Raw genomic sequence first — 20,196 nt, forward strand, 5'->3', positions numbered from 1 at the left:
CAGGCTGGGCGATTTGGACAGCTGACTTATGTGCGAAATTATCAGGGTGAGCTGAAGAAAGGAGACACCATTTATAACACCAGGACCAAGAAGAAGGTGCGAGTGCAGCGCCTTGTCCGGATGCACGCGGATATGATGGAGGCAAGTCTTAGGCCCACCGTGGAGGCCAGGCGGTTCCTGCTCTCCTGAGCTGCTGGTACCTGCTTCTTGTCCTAAGACCTACTCTCCACCTAATGAAAAGCACTTGCTCTCTTACTGTTGCTTTTCCTTCCTACAGCATCTCCTAGTTCTGACTTGGTGTTTCCTAGCATTAGGGAAAGCAGTCCCCATTAAGAAACCATTCTCTGTAAGATGTTGCAAGCTGTATATAACATCTTGCCAGTTGATCTACTTTGGGCAGGGTCTGTAGCAACATCCCAAGTCAGAGAGAGTGGTCTCTTTCCCAATACTTGGTCAGGATCAGTTCTAGGTCTCAGCAAGGTTTTGTTGTAGGAGCAGGAGCAGGATCAGGAAAAAATGATGCATGGAGTGGGAGTGATTTCTGGGGCAGTTTCAGAATCCAGAAGTTCAGTGGACACTAATCTGTCCTAGAAATGGCATCAGATTTTCCAGAAGAGCTTGATCAGTCTTCTTCCTAGCGGATGTGGAATGAGACTGAAGGTCTCTTTAAACTCCAGGGTGTTCTGGAGTGCAAAGGACAGTTCCGGACTTCATCTAGTCCCAGGCGAAAGCAGTTTGATGCCAACATCAGTTTGCCATCAGCCTGCCAAGTAGGACATTCTGCTTTGGTTTGGCGCTCCTAGGGCTTCTGCTCAGGCTGTGGGGTCAGGGTTCACCTGCCATTTAGAAGATCCACCCATGTCCTGTACATCAGTACTAGCCTCCGTCATTTGAATCCATGTTCCTGAGCCCAAGATTGTAGAACAGAGTCGTGTATATTCATGTATGTAGAGAGTGTGTGTGTAGGTATGTGTGCACAAACATACATAAGCACACACATAAGCATGTCCATCTTAAGAAAAAAGTTCTTTCCCCTGGCCATCTCTCTTTGCTGATGGCGCTGAAGGTGACTAAGCCATCTCTCAGAGGTCCACGGATTGTTGTTCTGTTCTTTGGGCAGCAGAGGGCGTGGACGGAGGGAAGCAGGACCTGATGGCTTTGTCAGCTGTTTTATGGGCCTCAGACCAGTCTTGGGCTGTCCAGTAAGCAAGGAAGAAAATGAGGCTGTCGTGAATGGAGCTCAGACAAACGGACAAAAGCCAGGAAGCTTAGCATTTTGCCCTTGGATTTCCTGTGTTTTCAGCCAGTTTACATCTGTTGAAAATTAAGATTATTTTTAGGCACAATGGACTTCATTCTCCTGCCCACACTTCTTAGAACTTCCTTTGAAGTTATGGATTGAAAATATCTGTCTCACATCTCATTATCTGATTGAAGTAGCACATGTGGTCCTTTGGAATCCCAAAGAAATCAGTTTATAGCCACAAGGACTTGGTCATATTGGTGTTACTGAGTAGTCCTGGCTCATCCCTGAGGGGTTCATTTTCAATGGGACAGAAATTTTAAATGTAAAGAAATGGGACTCAGATGAAGGGGCTGTGGTTTGCTGCGGTTTGGCTGGCAGAAGGGGTGGGAGCTACTACCCTCATTGGTCGTTTAGTGTTTCTTTTAAATATTGTGCCCATCATTTTTAATATGTCACATGCATATAGCTTAGTACGTTTTTTCTTCATTTAGGATGTTGACGAAGTTTATGCTGGAGATATCTTTGCATTGTTTGGTATTGATTGTGCCAGTGGAGATACCTTCACAAACAAAGATAGTATTGATCTATCTATGGTAAGTTCTATTGCTTCAAAGCTGTTCATCTCTTGACTTGGCAAAATATATGCTTTTGGGTAATTCATTTAAATTCAGAGAAGCATTAAAACTCCTTTTGTTGAATCTCACCATTTTGTCCATTTGGATACCATAGTTAATGATTTTTTTCTAACCACTAAAAAATAAGGATCCAGTTTGGGTTCCTAGAGAGAGGTGGGATCCTAGAGGAGTTTCTGTGCTTTGAGATTTTCTGTATTTCCTGGTCTCTCTTACAGATGAGGACAGTGGTAGTTTCATTCCCCCCACCTCGCTAGAATTGAGGCTTCTTGAGGGAGAAAAGGTCTTTTATTTTGGTCTTTATATTCTTGCTAGTCACTGATTCCTTTGTTGGTGAATTAACCCTTTTAAGTTTCCGAATTGGGATTTTTGTTTTTATTTTAAAATTCTAAATCCTTACCTAAGCATCCAACAAGAGAATCATGGAGCTGAACTGACCCAGATTATGCATCCCTGGTTCACTGTAAGTGCTCACTGTGTGTCAGGTACTGGATGAAAGGAAGGCAAATCAGGCTCTCCCCTCAAGTAGCCTACCTTCTGATGAATGAAGGGCCTGTGCTTTGGCTAATACCAGCTGTGGTTTTAGGCAGAGAGGATCCCATTTAGAGACTCTGGTGATTGTCTCATTTAACCCTGGTTTTGTGGATGGGGAAACAGCCCCAGAGTCACACACAGAGCCAGGCTTCCCACCGGGGCTCTTCAGCTGCCTCGGTGGCAGTGGTTTGGGAGAAAACACATTAGACCTGTTCTTTGTGCTTCACACTTTGTGTTACTTTATGTAGTTCTCCAGTCTGTCCCAACCTAAACTAGAACTTATTTCTTAAATGATCCTAGGAATCAATTCATGTTCCTGATCCTGTCATTTCCATATCAATGAAGCCTGCTAACAAGGTAGGTGTGCCCCTCACCATGCTGCTTCGTCAGCCTCCTTTGGTTTGTGCTGCTTTTTCTTAATGTTGGAGTCAATCTTTGAGTTTTCTGATCTACTGGATGGATGTTGGGGAGCAGCAGGAATGCTGGGTCTGGGGTCAGGATGTGAGTTCAGATCCTGGCCTTGCCACTGGATGTCTGAGAGACCTGAGGCAAGAAATCACTTACTCCCTTTAGGCCCAGCTCTGCTGCATGAATCCCCGCAACCTGAGAAGTTACTAAAGGCCTCCCAGCTAGTGTACAGTGCTCGTCCCTAAGCCACGCATGGTGGGATTATTTTCAAGAAAGAGTAATCAGGATTAGTAAATTTGTAGTGTCCGGGTTGGAAGGAACCGAAGAGACCTGGACAAGAATCCTTTCTACAACTTAGGTTGTAATGACAAATAGTCATTTAGGCCTCTCTTGAAGACCTCCAGTGAGGAAGAAACCTCTTTAGACCTCCTAAAGTAGCCCGTTTGGTTAACCTGGATCTCAGGCAGTCTAGGTCTGCCCTCTGGAAACCAGCTCTAGTGGTTACAGATGGAAGGTCATCTGCCTCCAGAGCAGATTGTATGTCACCTGAAGGTTCAGGTTAGGGAATATCCCTTCCCTTGCCATCTGCTCAGTCATCAAAGGTTGAGGATATTGGGTCCAGGTGGTGATGACATTTAGGCTGCTGTCATTATAGCATACGTCAGACCTTGCTACTCGTAACCACTGGTGCTAGGGCTCCAGTAGGGGAGGGGAAGACCTTTACTTCCATTCTTTTCATTTTTTCTTTCTTTCCATTCTTTTCCATTCTGTCCTGGTCAGTGAGTAAATCTGGACAGCTGGATTGTGATTTCTTGTCAGGGCACAAATTAATGAGCTGTGTGGGGCAGCTTTTCCACACTAACCATGTTAAACCCATCCTGATAGTCCTGGGCTTCTGCTGGAGGCCTGGCGTTTCTAGAATTTGTGCCTGGTTCGACAGTTCTGCTCAGACCTCCCTTCACTCTTCAAAGTGGGTCACTTTTTCAGTATAGTAGGAAAGAGAGAGAGGCCTAATACAAACTTCAGGCGCTGTTGCCCTCTGAAAGGGCAGAAAAGCAGGAAACTCCCTCTCCTCTCTCGTGGGTATATGTCTTCAGGGATCCAGTGTTAGGCCATGGAGCATGAGTGATCTCCCTTCCCCCAGAACCCTAAAGTCACCATGTCAAAGTAGACATTTTTGTTTTTTATTTAATTTAGTTTGCTTGGTTCCTGAAATAAATCAATTATAAATTTATAAATTAATTATAAATTAATTTGTGTCTTTGAAACTACACAAATAATGTAACTTGTTGCTTTTTACTTTGAAAAGAATGATCTAGAGAAATTTTCAAAAGGCATTGCCCGGTTTACAAGAGAAGACCCCACATTTAGGATCCACTATGATCTTGAAAGCAGAGAGACAATTGTTTCTGGAATGGGAGAATTACACTTGGAAATTTACGCTCAGGTAATGACTGCTGTCACCTCCCCCCTGAGGCCCTGGCCAGGGCCTGGCACTTTGTGAGTCACTCCTCCATTTTTGTAGAGCCACCCTGAGGTGTCTAGAAAGGGATTGCTGGGGTTTCTGGGCTGGGTTGGGATTTCACTGTCTTGTGTGATGAGTCCCCTCCACCAGCACAACTTGGCATCTTCTTCATTGTCTAGAGCACCGAGAGCTTCACTGATTTGCTGGCTGTGTTGGAGATGACGTGTGAACCCAGGTCTCTTGGCTTTGAGGCCAGTTCTCTGCCCACAGTGCCTGGCTGTCTCTCTTGACACAGACTCTACAGCAGCTTCTAAAACTGTGTGGATAGCACCCACCCGCTGGGCCTCACCCAGGAGCCCTGTTACTCCTTGCCCTTCTGTGACTGCTTTTCCTTCTGGGCTCCTCTGGAGGGTCAGTTTAGTCCATGTTAAAATGATGGGAGGGAGTAGCTGAAGAGAGCAGGGATTTCTCTAAAGATTCCTGACCTCGTAGTGACTTCTGTAGTTTTTTGGAAACTTATAATTTTGTTTGTATGATTTAGCTGTACTGTAAAACTGTCCCATTTTGATCTGTACTTTTAAAAAAATATATTAACGTATTGAAAGTAGTGAAAAGCCTCGATACACCTATACTTATTATTTTCCTACATTATATTCCAATGAATTGTAAATAAATTTTTAGTTTATAGCAGACAGTCACTAATATTGTTTAATTAGGAAGAATGCCAATTTGAACTGGGAAAAAACTCTTTGTAGCACTTGTAAAAATGTAAGGTTTTTTGCTGTCAGTTACTCATAGTCACTTGCCAACTCTCCATCTGGTTACTTTCTTTTATGAATAGACATATATATATATAATTAACATTTCAGCTTTATAAAAGCAGGTGCTTCTGCCCACTGATCATGCTCCCCCCCCAGCCCCCAGCAAATTGGTTTGTATTAATCTACACCATCTATGAATGGTTTGCTAATTAAGCTTAGGTAAAAGACAATTCAGCCCCAGTCTGAATTATCACCTATTCTCAAGTAGTAGTTCAGAATTAATGAGGTTAACTGTAGCTTCAGAATTCACAACTATTCCACTTTCCAATGTAGAACTAAAAATCCAATTTGCAGGGAGGTGTTTGGATTATAAACATTTCTGGTTTATAGGAACAACTTGTTTACTTTCAGTTATCTCTTTCCCCAGAGGATGGAGAGGGAATATGGCTGCCCCTGTGTCACTGGAAAGCCCAAAGTGGCCTTTAGAGAAAGCATCACTGGACCTGTACCGTAAGTACACTGCACCATTAATTGAGTTAGGCATGGATTGGAGTGGTTTATTATGGAGTCTGCACAATAGTACACTGCAGTCTAGACACTGATATGTCACTATATTGGGAAGAGTTTGGTTCCCAAGCTAAAGGTGGCTGGATGAACGGCACAAGCGAGGACGTTGGTGATGGCAGCCTGCTGTTTATTCCACTGGGGCCTGCTTGGGTTGGCGGCTGTTGTGTTTGACTTTAACTCCATACTGGGGATGCCAGAGGACTTGCATTTGCCATGGAATCATTTCCTAGGGAGGAAAAATTAAATGCAGAGATGAAATTCTCAAGGTTAAAGGAAACATACTTGGCATTTTACTGAAAAGAAGTGCAAGGTATCTTTGAGTTGTGCTGACGGTCAGTCAATTAATCAACAAGGATTTTATGTGCCAGGTCTCTGTGAAGTGGTCGGAACTCAAAAAGAGGAAGCCCTTCCTGCCTTCAGGGATGGGGGGACAAAGGTGTATACAGATGTAGGCACATACTAGATAACGTATAGGTCATCTCTGAGGGAAAGGCATCAGCAGCTGGGAGTGCCCTTACTGACCAGCTACCCAAATCACACCAGAAGTGAAAGATCCATCAACAAGTTGTCATTTTCCCTAAAAACTCAGTTCCTGAGGCAGAGGTGTGGTGGTGTTACTTTACCTGAGATGCAACATCATGAAGTAGGATGGTATAGTCTAATTCAATAAAATCATCGTTTCTTTTCTGGAATAAAAATTAAAGAGAGCTCACATTTAAAATACACTTTTCCTTAGCAAAAAAAAAAAAGTCACTTTTTAATGAAAGAAATCAGCTTTCACTTTGAGATGAATAAATTGCAAAATGATGGAGAAGAGCACCAGCGCAGAGCTCGCTGACACGTCCTGTATGGGCCTGCTCCTGCCTTAGCTTTGGAGCGTGGGCCAAGGCAAGGTGCCCCTTTGGGGCTCAGTTTCTTCTTCTGTAAAATGGGGGGGCTAGATGCAGTGACCCCTAAGTCCTCCTCTAGCCCTGAGTTCATGCTGATTCGAGCACTCTTCACATGATTATTTTGTTTGCCACCGTAGACACTGTGTGTGCCCTTTGTGTTGGGAGTCTGCTCATTACTGTGACAGCTGCATGAGAATTGTTAAAAGACTAGTTTATTATTTAAGAACCCTGAGAGCGTCCATCATTATTCATGAAAGCAGAGCTCAAGGGACAATCAATTATTGAAATGAGTTATTTGTAGTAAAGCAAACACATGTTTCTATGGAAAGCTTACTCTGGAAAATCTAGAAGTTGTGATAAACACAATGTATATGTTTACCAAGTTGTCTAATTAAGGAAAGCTAATTAGACATTGGTTTATCCTGTGAGTAGGGCTTCTGGCTCTTTAAGACCACTAATCTCTGTACTAGAATATTCCTAAACTCTTCAGGGGATATGGTTGTTTTCTGGTGATTACAGATGCAAGTGCATCGTCACACAGGGAGTGTTCCTGTTTAAATGAGTTGGCTTGGATGCTTCGAAAGGCCTTCCTGGCTCTCAAAATATGATTTTGCTTCATGATCTTTTCTGTGAGGATAGGTGGTGAATGTCTTAAACAGGGAAGGTGGCTTTGCTTTTGGTTGGCTCTGCAGAAACCACTTCCTTGTACTGTTAAGGGAATGCAGCCAGTAATCTGCCTGCCATAGTGGCGAGACATTTTCTTGAAAAACTGGAACCTTTCTGTAAAGGTAATTGGTGTGACTCATTGTCCTAGCCTTGGTCCAGGCTCTCTTTTTGGAATATCCCTAAAAATGCCTTATGGATGTGACATTCTGTAAAACCATTTAAAAAGCAGGGATTGATTAAAAAATTTATGGTTTTCCTTCCCTCATTAATTTTAGCAAGTTCGTAATTTCTCTGTGCCTCAATTCTCCTGCTTTTTTTTTAAGGAAATAATATTTGTTTCTAACTTCTCCATGAATTCTTATGAAATAATATGGAATGTGGGCAAAGGAAATTAAAGCCCTGAATGTTAGGTATTAACATAATATTGCTGATAATGTGACATAGCTTTGAGTTTTGACAAAACAATTCTTACAGTCTGGATTTAAGGGTCATTTAAAATTTGTAGAAGCCAATGGGGCGGAGTACTTAAAAGTCCACTGTAATTGGTCTCTGGTTGCAAAACAAGTCAACCATGTGCAACAAGTTAGCTGAAGGGTTTTATTCCTGTTGTAGAAGTGATTAATTGTGTGGTTGCACAGTACTTCTGCATTTGAATTTTTACTTATATGAAAAATAAGACTTTAGCAAAAGGATAGAAAAAAGGTGGTTATTTTCAGACAAGGGCTTTTTCACCCTTTTTCTCCTTCCCTTCAAATTCAACTCCTTGTGTAGTTAATAGTCTCCCTTTTTGACTTTTGAGGCTAAAAAGCAAAAATTTGTAAAAACTATAATGTAGTAGTAACAAGAGTCATGTTAGATTTACAGACCTTGGAAGGCTTAGAGAAAGGTCTCATTAGGAGCCAATGACTTAGGGCAGATACAGTTCTTCTGCAAATACTAAGTTGAAAAAGACAGGTGCCAAATGTGAGTACTTTGGGGTGCACAATTTGGGAGAGTAATTTTAGTGTTTGTTGGGTGTCCTTAATAAAGTAAAACTAAGTTGTGTAGAATATGGAATTACTAGTAAAACTGAATGGACCAAAATCATAAAGTATTTGTGATTAAAAAATTTGAAACAAATAGTAAAAAATCAATGACCTGTGCCCAGGTAGTATGTTCTGAACAGATTCTCAGAAGTACCTGCTGGTTTATTTAATTTGTGATTGAGGAAAAAGTAGCAGTGTTGAGATGCAATTAAGAACTAGTAGGAGATAAAGCAGCCTCCACCAGTGGGTGAGTATGTATCTTTTTTTTTTTTTTTTGTCCAGGCCTGGACTTTCATTGATGTGTGAACTGCTACTTATACATATTGGCAGCATGTGTATATGTACGTGTGTGTGTGTTTTAAAAAAAATTTTTTTAATCTAGGGACTGTATTATTATCTGTCTGTCTCTAGTTGTCAAAAGTTCTAGGTGAGGCATTTTTTTATGTAAGTTTGAGCTTTTGTCTTTTGGATACACGGGAGTGGTCATTTTCATAGATGGAGCATATGATCTCAGTGTACCACCTTGCCCCTGCATGACTATTGCAGCAAATATTTGGCCCCCAGGAAAACATACTGCCCCCTTCCCATTGCCATTTCCTGTGTTCAGGAAATGCAAACTAAATTTCCTATCAGGCTGAGACAACTATCCCTAATCAGGAACAAAATTGTGCTGCGAATAGTTTCATCATCATATTCCAGAGCCAGACGTTAATGATCTGTTATTCTCTTAGCTGCTTGCTCCCCCTCAGAGTGGATGTTTAAGCATTGATTTTGGGACATCTAGGTTATCTGTTTTGCTAATTATATGGTCCCAGTAGATCTTCAGTATTATCCCCAATGTCTGATGGTCCAAAAGTTGCTACTCACCACTTGCTTGACAGTTTGTATTTTTGCCATTTTATACCATGTGCTTTCAGTGGAGTTCTGCCATATTATGTAACCACAAGCCACCCAGGCTAGGTGTCGGACTGGCTTCATTTCTGGAGGAACGTTCCCAAAACTGTCTGTTGGGGGAAAACACTCATATGGTAAATGCAGCCATTGTTTTCTCTACATAGTAGAAAGCAGTGCACAATTCCAAATCAGAAGTCAAGCTTTCTGGGTTCTCGGAAACATGATCCTCTCAGCTGTAGAAAGTTGAGTCTCCAAAGCTATGTGCAGAAAAACCATGAAAAGCCACTGCCTGCCCACTCTTAAGCACCCCCTTGTTGTTTGACTCAGTTACTGTTTGTGCCAAAGCTGAACCTGCTAAGAGGGAGCTGGGGAGATGCTGCCCCAAGCAGTCATCTTGGCATCGATCCCTGGCCTTCTCCCTTTTTTTGGCAATGGGACCCTGGCTTTGCTGCTGTGCTCATTTGTCCTCATTTGTCCAATGGAGATGGTGCTCACTTGTCCTACCTCACTCACAGGACCGTTGTACAATGTGAGTAGCTGCTGGTATGTTAATATTGGGCCAAGGATGACTCCATTTTACCTTTAAAATTAGAAAATACGGTCTGTACCATTCTTATATGTACCTGGAATATTCTTTGCTTCCAGTGGTTCCTTCATGGATTTGAGTCTCTCATAAAACTTATTGTCTTCCTCATCTGGGTTCTTCCCAATCTCCCCTTCAAACGTGAAGTCCACTTCTGGTGCAGTGTTTTGTCCAGCTGTTGGGTACAGTACTTGTGCACGGCAGTTCACTGTAATTTGCTGTTTAAAATACGTTTGCACAGAGTTCAAATGTGTAGAATGTAGTAAAGGTCTTAACCTGGTGCTCTGGTTCAGAATTCAAAAAATACTCTGTTGTCTTTCTATTGCTCTGGGCCTGGTTCTGCAATTAATCTGGGTGTCCATTAATCAGGGTGACTTATTTGGCCCCACTGTGCCCTCTGCCAGAGGAACCATTTAAATGCCCTGATAGACGTGTGTATGGTTGTTTGCATACATACACACACTTACATATATATGCATTTATATTTATAGACACGCAAACATCCTGTGGGATCCTCATAATTCATCTTGCATTGTAACACCAAATATTTTTTAAATATGAATAATAACTATTTGTAGAACTAGATTTGAAAGTGAAATCACCCTGAGTCCCCTCCCTTTACAATAGTAAAGTGATGTGCTAATGGTACCACAAGAAGGAAGATCAAACATTTAGGTTTATTCTCATCCCTTAGGAGATGGCAGCAGTGGATAATACTGTTTTAAAGGTGACTGGTTGTCTAGCAACACTGATGCCTTTTATTATAATTCTCATCTGACCCTGTATCTCTCTGGATCTCGTTTAACATCTTGTGCCAACAGCAAAACTTAAATTCTGAATCAGCCTCCTATCAGTCCTTATCAGGGCAGTGGCCCAAACTTCTCTTTTCTCTCCATATTAATGTTAACATGTCTTACTAAGCCGGTTTAATGTCTTACTATCTTTGCTGTCGTGTTACTGAAGGTTATTTGTCCAATAGTGTCATTTGGCCATTTAATTACTCATAGATATCTGGAAGTAGATTTTCACTCCCCCCTCTTGCTAACCCCTGGTAAATCAGAACAGGAATGAGGAAAGCAATTTGAAAACACAATTATAATTGAAAAAACAAATTCCTTCAAGGAATTTCCAGTAAAGCTGTGGATAGTTCTATTAACCATGATCATATCTTGTTTAAAATGGAAACTCAAGTGAAATCGATGATTTGTTTTATGTATAACGCAGCAGAAATGCCCATTTTCCCATTGGGTCTTTGAGTATACAGACCACAAAGCTTCTCCAATATTGTTGATATTTCAGTATTTATTTAGGAGGCAAGGATTTCATCTTGTCTTTTAAAATAGTGACCAAAACCAGCAACCTTGTGTCCTGTTGAAAGATTATTTTAGGTGTTATAAACAAATTACATTAAAAAATGAAGTGTTACTTACTTTCTGGATGATTTCTTCCACAGAAAATTTCAGGTGGTACTTATGTCCACTTCCTGGAATGTCCTAAATTAACAATGTAGAGAGAAGGATAGTCTTTCTCCTTCTCTGGTTTGGGGGTGGGGGGGCAGTCAGGTCTAATTTGTTAGGGGACCTGGGACCATAGGAGGCAGTGAAGGTGTGTTATGTGTATCAGTAGCAGGGATGCTGGTCTAGCATGGCATTTCAGAATGACAACAGACCTACCCAAGTGCCTGGGAGAGAGGCAAGCACAGTTGGATTTTTCAGATGATTTCAGCAGCCAAGTCAGAAGCCTGAAAAGGCAGTTTTTCCAGGCACCAAGCTCTTGTCCAGCATCCCCCTTAGCCCGATGAATGCTGGCTAGCAACAGGGCTGGGCAGTAATGGGCAGACCGGGTCGGGTCGGCTGCACGGGAACTTAGGGAGGGAACCTCGGGTGGGGAAGTGGGGCTCTCCAACAGCCCTTTAGGGAGTAAGAAATCCCGGGAAGCGCTCTCCCTTGGAACCATCCAGGTCGAGATGGATCTTTAAAGGGTGCCTTTGCAGCTTGACGCTAGCATCGATTGTGTAACCCGATCCAGTTTGGGAGCTACTCTGGCCGGACTTTGGGGACATAAACATTTTTATGACCACGGCCGCAGTGAAATAAATGCACACAAGGGCCGCCAATGCCGGGTCCGACCGCTGGGAAGACTTTTATCCGTGAGATAGACTATGGGGAGGGGTCTGGTGTCCTATCGGGCATTTCTTATTTCATTGTGCTCCAACCTCCTGCACCCCAGGTCGGGCTTCCTGCTTTTTCTGTCTTAGGAATGTTAGTTCTTTGAAGGATAGGGGTGCTGTCGTGGGAGGAGGCTTTTGGCTGCCTCCCCACGAGTGGCTGACCCGGCCTCGCAGCCGGCCCACCCCTCCACTTGCTGCTGATTTTCGGGCTGGAATAACTGCTCCAATGAATTAACCTGATGATCTGAGCTTTTGAGAATCCAGACCTGGGCCCTGGAAGGCCAGCCCGGGGAGTGGGAGCGTCCCCAGGGAGAGGGAGGAGGCAGGTTTAACTTTGGGATTTCCCAGCCTCGCGATGCCCCCCGCAGGGGCCGGGCGGACACTCACCTCCAAGCTGGCCTGGGTGACCGTCTGAACCAGGAACACCTTGTGCGGGGTCCCCTGCTGGTAGTTGATGCAGTTCTCCGCCACCGAGGCCGCCCGGGCTGCGGGGAAGTGGGTCGGGGGGATCTCCATCCCTGGTCTGGGGCAGCGGCTGCCGGGGCGCGGCTGGGGCTGGGGCTCCGGGGCCCACCGACGGACCGATGGGCAGAGGATGTGGAGACACGGAAAAGGACGCAGCCACTGGCGGGCTGGGCGGCGGGGGCGGGGGCTCCTCCGCTGACGGGCGGGCGGGCTGGCTCACCTTCCCTCCCCCTTCCTTCTTCCCTCCCTCCTCCTTCTCTCCTTCCTTCTCCCCTCCTCCTTCCCCTCCTCCCGGGAGGCAGGAAGCTGAGCCGGGCCGTGGGCTGCGCTGCCCTCTCAGCCTGGCGGGCCAGACCTCTGGGCTCCTCCCGCCTTTGCTGCCCAGGGCGGACCTCCACTCTCTCATTACCCTGGGATTTTTTCTTTTGATCCATCCCCCGAGGCTAGGACTCAGCTCTGGGCGGGGCAGGGCGGGACGCTGCCCTTTGCCTCCTCTGCCAGGCTCTCTCTCCTCCAGACCTCTTAGTGGGCCCTGGGGAAGTGGCCCCGGCTCCTTGCTCCTTTCCCTCTGGCCACCCACCCCAAGTAAGCCGGCACCCCCAAACAAGGAGGTAGCTCACAATCGGTGGCTTGTGGGTTTCCCAGCCTGAGTTGGGGTTTTCAGCTGAAGTGATTCACTTATCTCCATACAGAAAGCTCTTCAAATTATACGCCCTACCCTGATCTCTCCAACACCAAATCCAGACCACCACTACCCACTGGCTTCCCTACCTGGATATTCCTAGGTATATCAGACTCACCAAGTCAGAAGTGAAATTCACCCATCAATTAAAAGTTATTCCCTAAGCTCCTCAGCACCAGACTGGGCTCACCCTGAGGACCTTATGGGTGAGGTAGGGGAGGTGACATGAGCAGCTTATGCCAAATCGATACAGGGTAAACGCGGAGCTGGCTCCTGAGGGGGACCAGGGGAGGCTTCACCGGGAACTGAACCTTGAAGAAAGTCAGGGATTCCCGGAATCACAGAATTTGAGAGTTAGAAAGGACTAAGGCATCCATGGAGTCCAGCCCATACCGCTAGGAAGGAATCCTCCTTGTTCCTCTGCTCTTGGTTCTGTCCTCTAGGGCCAGATGAGAGCAGTCTGGTCCTTCCTCTCCCTCCGGATGCCCGAAGACTGCTACCATGAGGCCCTCCGCCTTCCTGGTCGCCCTCCTCTGGATGCTCTGCTGCTCACTAATGCCCTTAAATCATGGCGCCCAGAATGGAACGCCATACTGCAGAGGGGATCTCACAAGAGCAGATTCCACTGGGACTCTCACCTCCTCTTCTTCCTGTGCCCGTGTTCTGCAGCCCCAAATCTCAGACTTCTTGGCTATCACATCACTTGGGTTCAGCTTGCAGTCCACTAAAATCCCCAGATCTTTTTCAGAGCAGAGATTCAGAACAAAGCTTCCTGTTGATTTCATACGGCCCTTTGTCCTCATGTACGCTTTAACCCTAAAGCATTTCATCTGCTTAGATTGAGCCTGATGCTATAACCTGTTAAGAGCCTCTTGGATCCTTTGGCTCACTCCCTGTTTTTGCTGTCCCTCTTAGCTTGGTATCACGTGCAAAGTTGGTGAACCTGCCTTCTGCGCCGTTTTATCCAATTCACTGATAAAGCTGTGATGCAGCACAGGGCCAAGAGCAAATCCCTGGGCTGTTCCACCAGCAGCTTCACACCAAGAATAAAATGAGGCTTTGGTAAAATCCAGGTAAAGGACAGCTATAGAATCCTCTGGGTCGGAAAAGGCAGTAAGGGCCCTAGGGCATGGACCTAGGGGACCTGAGGAAGCTAGAGTCATCGCTTTCTCTTCTTGCTGTTCCTTAATGAGTCATCTAGAATTTTCCAAGGAACTAAAGCTCTGGCCCATGATTTGTAAACGGGCCAGCATTCATCCTCCGGGCCTTCAGAACCTCTCCCATTCTTGGGCTTTCAGATATCATTGACAGTGGCTCATGATCCCATCTGTTCATTCTTGGAGTATTCAGGGCTAGACTTCATCTGGGCCAGGTGATTTGAATTCATCACTGGTAGTAAGGGGCAGTAAGCATTTACTAAGTACTTAATTATGTGCCAGGCTCTGTGCTGAATGTTGGGGTTCAAAGAAAGGGCAGTTGGAACTGCCTTCTGCAGAAGATTGATTTGAGCTGAGTCTTGAAGGGGGCCAGGGAAGGCCAGAGGGAGAGCATTCTAAATGTTGTTGTTGAGTTGTTTTTTATTTTTGTGTCTGACTCTCTGAGATACCAGGAGTTCTTTGCCATTTTCTTCTCCAGCTCATTTTACAGATGAGGAAGCTGAGGCAAACAGGGTTCAGTGACTTGGCCAGGGCCACACAGCCAGGAAGTGTCTGAGGTGAGGTTTGAACTCAGGGAGAGGAGTCATCCTGACTTTACTCTGTGCCACTACAGATATGGTGAATGGTCAGTGAAAAGGCCCAGGGCATCAGGACACGTAGTGTTGTGTGGGAGGCATTCCAAGTAGTCAGAGTAGGTGAATCACAGAGGGCACAGAGGAGTGGAGAGGGTAAGAAAAATAGAAAGAGAGGAAGGCCTTTTCCTGTGCCTGTGCCAAATAGAAAGTGTTATGTTTTGGGCAGTAATGTGGTGGGACACTCGCTTTAGGAAAATCACGTTAGTGACCAAATGGAGGGGAGACTGAGGGGGAGAGTTCTGAGGCAGGCAGATGTTTGCAGTAGGCCAGGTGATGAGGGCCTGCACCAGCATGAAGGCTGCACAACGGCAGGGGGATGAATGTGAGAAATGTTTGGAAGGTAGGAAAGAAAGACATGGCATAGGGGCAGGGGAAATGAGGGAGAGGAGGGGAAGGTGTCACTGAAGATGGCGGTGCTCGCCACTAATGGGAAGGTGGGGAAGACATTTGGGGTATTGGCTTCTTAGGAACCATTTTGGTTCTACCCTTTCTGAAGGTCCTTCTTTTGGGTAGAGAAAGGAGTAGTAAAATGTGAACTGAGCAACTCTTCCTCCTCTGTTGGCTGTTGACATCCTCCCATCCACCCCAAGCATCAGGCCTTGCCCTCATAGACCTTTAGAAGACAGTCGTCTCCTTTGGATTGTGCTCAGCTTTCCCGGCTAGCCTCAGCTCATTGGGAGCTTTAGCAGCCTCCCCCTGTTTTTGGTGAACCAGGCCACATTCTTAGACCTATCCTGTGGCCACCTGGCCTTGCCTCCATGTTCTCTGCGTCTCCTTTTACAGTCTAAGTTGGCCAGTGTCCAGGCCACCGAACACCTGGCTTAAGCTACCACCTGTTTTAACTCTTCATCAAAATTGTTTCTCTTAATCTCTTTATAGCTTCATTCTTGAGAGTTTCTGACCCACCTTGACTGAATTCGTCTCTAGAATTTTAGTCCAAGGGACCCTTTTTTGTTTGCCTAAGGAAAGAGATGTGATGCAAAAGTTTTTTAATTTTAATGACAAAAAATGTTGTGGAGGAACAGCGGAGGAGGGGTGGATGGGGGCAGTGGAGGGGTGGAGTGATACACTGGTGCCTCAGAGACACAGAAAGGTGCTTGAGGAAAGCTTTGGGCCCGGGACATATTCTCTACAGGGGATCTATGCGAAAGCCCTGCCAGGAATCACCCCTGAGGAGCAGAGGGAGAAGGGAGTGTAGTTTTCACTGGTAGAGGGAGTGGCCACATTAAGGAAATCCAGGGTCCATTGAAAGTAATTCTCATTTTTGTTCATGTACAGGTTCGACTTTACTCATAAGAAACAATCTGGTGGTGCTGGCCAGTATGGGAAAGTGATAGGTATCTTAGAACCTCTGGAACCTGAGAATTACACCAAGCTGGAGTTTGTAGATAAAACTTATGGGACGAATATTCCAAAGCAGTTTATTCCTGCCATAGAAAAGGTGAGAAAATTAACTTTGGTTTATTAAAACAGTGGACTGATTAACTTTTGACTCAATATCTAACTCATTCCTCTCTAATTTCATTGCCTTAATTCTAGCTTTGTTCTTAATAGCTGACTTTTAGATTTCTCATTTGATTTAAGGGATTTCTGTTCTGTATGTGGCCACGTGGCCAGTAAATTGATATCTTTTTGAGGTTAGTAAGAGATCGTGCTTTCTTAATGATAGTAAACTTCAGCTGTCTGATAATAACTTGAAAATATTTAATTGGTGCATAGTAAAGTAAATTTAAAAAATTGGAATCTTGAGAGGTTATTATGTATGTTTAGTTTCGTGGACTTTTGCTGTTTTGTTTATTCAAAATTTACCTGTTTTAGGGTAGAATTTAAAATTGCAGTGGATTTTTGTTTCTTGTTTAATTCCAAATTCCCCCTCCCCCCTTTTAAATTAGAGGTTCCTTATTGACAGGCTGTAATTTAGGTAACAGTGGCTAATACGTCTCTGAATTTTGAGTTTTTCCTTGTATTTCTATTTCAATCATATCTATCCTTTGTACTCTTTGCAATTTTCTCTGTTCAGTAGCCGTCCTCAAGTAGGCAAAGATTTTTCTATAGTTACATACAACTGAAATTTATAAAGCTTAATAGAAACATCCTCTTATGTTACAGCTCCATGGAAATGGCAGGCTATTATGATCGTCTCCCCGTTTGGTCCTTATTGATGTTGTGGACCATTTAAAGGCATGATCTATTACTCGAGGCCTATTACTTGAGAGATGGGAATCTATAGTGCAGATTCAGTTTTGATGGAGGTTCTGTAGAGAGATGTGAAGTAGCATCATTTCTCCTTCCCTTGGTTTCCTCATTGGGCAATCATAACAATGTTCTCTTTATGACGGGCTGCAGAAATGAGGTCATTACTGCGAAGAGAAGGCGCCAAAGATGGCAGACTTTCTTCATATTGCCGTAATACCTGTGCAATAGAGCTGTAAAATAGCGTCTCATTCATTATTCACTTGCAGTCTTATGCCCAAGTAATGGTGTTCAAGGAGCATCAGTCAACTTTCCAACTCCAGAGTGTCTGGGGTTCTTGCCAAGGTTGTGAAGAATCACTCTCTTTGGAGCCTGCACACACACACACACACACACACACACACACACACACTCTTCTATAATGTTTTTTCAGGGGTTCTTGGATGCTTGTGAGAAAGGCCCACTTTCAGGTCACCGAATATCTGGGGTACGATTCATCGTAGAAGATGGAGCTCACCACATGGTGGATTCTAATGAAATCTCTTTCATCCGAGCTGGGGAAGGCGCCCTTAAGCAAGGTAGGATAAATCTCTTTAGTCATGTGCTTTTTGTAGGCCATTAGGGATGGAGAGGGAAGGTTGAGTTCTTGTGGAACACAACAAAGCCCCACTTACCTGTTTCTTCTTGCCTTTAAAAAACGAAAACTTCGTATGTAAGGCAAGAAGAGTCAGAATTTCAGAAAAGCATTTTTGGTATAAATTCCTGTGGTCATGTTCTGATTTTTAAGTGATTCATGCAAAGGGCACAAAATACATGATTACTCATGAAATGGACTTCTTTACATATGTGGCATTGGGGACTTTGGGGACATAGAAAATTGCCATATTTTATTTGGAAAAGAAGCAATAATGAGCCTCCTTACAGTAGCACTGCAGAAATCAGAAACCCCTCACTCATAGACTCATTTACACTCAACTCCTCAATTGCCAAGATTATTTTTCTCTAGTGGACTTTTATGAAAGAAGGAAATGACAAGAAAGCCACCCAACGTCAGAAATTTATCTAAGCCAGCCACCGTGAGGCTTTGTGCTAGAGCTAGGACAATCTGTCCCAATCTCCTGGACTTACCAAGAGGAAAAGGATGGGTAAGGCTGCAGGTGGAATTTGCATGGCATATTCTGGGCCTCTGGACTTCTTCCTATTTGGGTAAGATCATCTGTGGAGGGTCTATGGAAGGGCATGTTCAGGAAGGCCTAGTGGAGAGAGGGTTAGAGTGGGAGCCAGCAAGATCTGGGTTCAAAGCCCTCCAGCAACACCAGCTGTGTGACCCTGAGCAGGTGATGTCAGTGCTCTCTTTGACCGAAAGATCTCCAAAGTCCTTTCCAGCTCTAACTCTTTGGTCCTTTGATAAGAATCACAGGGTAGACAAAGGCGGCACACTGCACTGGTGAATGGACTGCCCACATCACTAAGACCATGGTTCTGTGTTCCTAAGGATCACCCTATGGCTTTGTGAACCACCACAGTATGATGAAAGTCTATTCATTATACTTAGGACAGGGGAGAGAGTTTATTGGAGAAAGAATTTTTTATTAATGAAACAAAACAGATTTTAGGATTAACTTTAAGGTAACCAAAAACATAAATGGGCCTAAACACCCATTGGCAGAGCCATTGTTTAACTGAGGTCCTATCAGTAGAATTTTGAACTCAGGATTCTGTCCCTTTTAAGTTGTACAATCTCCTTAAGTGGCTGTCCAGCCTCATTCCTCTAATCGTGTGCAAGGTTTTCCTTATGTAAGGCTGAGATTTGCCTCTCTGCCACCTACCAGTCTTGGTCCTGCCCTTGGTGGCAGATCCAAGAAGGCTCATCCCATGTCCATATGGTGACATGAGATTCTTAAGGACAGCTGTCCTATTTCTCCAGGCATTCTTCTATCCCCAGGCCATCTGCTTCTATTTCTTTCAGTCACTGCTAAGCCATTCATGTTCCTGACGACTCTTCTGGATGCATTCTAGGCTGTCACTGTATTTTGCTAAGACATGGCACTCAGATAGGCCCCCCAGCCTCCTGCTGTAGTTTGACCCAGGCACAGGATGTGCAGCAAACCTGACAGCACCCCTTTGTTCTGAATCCACTATTTTTGGGTTTGTTTGTGTTTTTTTTTTTTTTGGCAGGGCAATTGGGGTTAAGTGACTTGCCCAAGGTCACACAGGTAGTACATGTGTCAAGTGTCTGAGGCCGGATTTGAACTTGGGTCCTCCTGACTCCAGGGCTGCTCCAAACACTTTGGTGACATACGTCCCTGGGTGGGCTTGAACCACCAACCTTTCGGTTAACGGCCGAAGTGCTACGCCATTTCTGTTAATGTTAATGCTCACATGTTAATGGTGTCCATGAAAACGCCTACATCCTTTTCATGAGAACTGTGTATTCCTGACTCCTCTATCCTCCATCTGGAACCCCATTGAAGACTTAAATAGCTCTATTAAATTTCATCATCTTAGATCCAGTTCTAGCCTCTTGAGGTCTTTTTGGGTCCCAGTTTTGCTGTTGGTGTTCCATATCCCAGCTCAATATCCCCTGCATGTTTGATAAGCATGCCACAGACAGCTGAGCCAGGGGGTCGATTACCATATTGAGCTTTCCTAGGGAATCTCTAGGTTGAATCAGTCTATTAATCCCCACTGCTTGGGTTTAGGTGATCAGCATTCCAGATCTACAGAACTGCTGCAATTCAGGTCAGCCCAGCTTTTCCAAAAAGACTTGAGAAGCCTTTGTCAGGGACCTTGATTAAGCAGACACACTATGTTTGTGTCATTGCTTTGTTCTGCCAGTCTGGTCACCCTGTTAAAAAAGGAGATGAGGGTGAGTTTGGCTTGATTGGTTTTTTAAGCCATCCTGTTTGGAAGTGATCATTGCTTTCCTTCTGAGTGTTTTAATCATGTTTTTTAAAAAATTAGTTTATTTTCATTTAACAAACATGTGTTTTCTCTCCTTACTCCTCTCCTTACCCACTGCTGGGGAGGGAAAAAAAAACCCTTGTGAAAAATATGAATAGTCAGGCAAAACAGATTCCTCCATGGCCGTGTCTCAAAACAGATCTCATTTTGCATTCTCTGGAGGTGTGCGGCCCGTGTCATTGCATTAATGAGAGTTCCTAAGTCTTTCATTGTTGTTTCCTTTACAATATTATTGTCATCGTATAAATTGTTCTCCTTT

General features: G+C 44.4%; 2 protein-coding genes across 2 annotated transcripts in view; one reads left to right on the forward strand and one right to left on the reverse strand.

Moving 5' to 3' along the window:
- The window catches only part of GFM1 (G elongation factor mitochondrial 1), a 52,442-nt gene that overhangs the window by 19,467 nt on the left and 12,779 nt on the right, over positions 1 to 20,196 (forward strand). The window contains exons 9-15 of the mRNA XM_036754994.1: positions 4 to 141; positions 1,738 to 1,839; positions 2,713 to 2,769; positions 4,130 to 4,267; positions 5,474 to 5,556; positions 16,059 to 16,221; positions 17,407 to 17,551. Coding sequence (XP_036610889.1) covers positions 4 to 141; positions 1,738 to 1,839; positions 2,713 to 2,769; positions 4,130 to 4,267; positions 5,474 to 5,556; positions 16,059 to 16,221; positions 17,407 to 17,551 — 826 coding nt within the window. The remainder of the gene's footprint in view (positions 1 to 3; positions 142 to 1,737; positions 1,840 to 2,712; positions 2,770 to 4,129; positions 4,268 to 5,473; positions 5,557 to 16,058; positions 16,222 to 17,406; positions 17,552 to 20,196) is intronic.
- Positions 5,578 to 12,461, reverse strand: LXN (latexin). The gene is made up of 6 exons (XM_036754995.1): positions 12,229 to 12,461; positions 11,102 to 11,164; positions 9,712 to 9,889; positions 9,062 to 9,198; positions 6,237 to 6,299; positions 5,578 to 5,839 (listed from the first exon to the last, which is right to left on the reverse strand). The coding sequence occupies exons 1-6, from the start codon at positions 12,355 to 12,357 to the stop codon at positions 5,741 to 5,743; spliced, it is 669 nt and encodes a 222-aa protein (XP_036610890.1). The 5' UTR covers positions 12,358 to 12,461; the 3' UTR covers positions 5,578 to 5,740.

This window comes from Trichosurus vulpecula, chromosome 4 (assembly GCF_011100635.1).
Source record: "Trichosurus vulpecula isolate mTriVul1 chromosome 4, mTriVul1.pri, whole genome shotgun sequence".
Classification (NCBI taxonomy): domain Eukaryota; kingdom Metazoa; phylum Chordata; class Mammalia; order Diprotodontia; family Phalangeridae; genus Trichosurus; species Trichosurus vulpecula.

Excerpts from the sequence above, each read along its gene's own strand:
- LXN (XM_036754995.1), bottom strand. The coding sequence starts at position 12,357 with ATGGAGATCCCCCCGACCCACTTCCCCGCAGCCCGGGCGGCCTCGGTG. Across the intron at positions 9,199-9,711 it reads GGAAGCAAAGAATATTCCAG|ACAGTTTTGGGAACGTTCCT; the intron begins GTACATATAAGA and ends TTCCCCCAACAG. Across the intron at positions 6,300-9,061 it reads TACAAACTGTCAAGCAAGTG|AAAAGAAACGATGATTTTAT; the intron begins GTGAGTAGCAAC and ends TTTTTATTCCAG.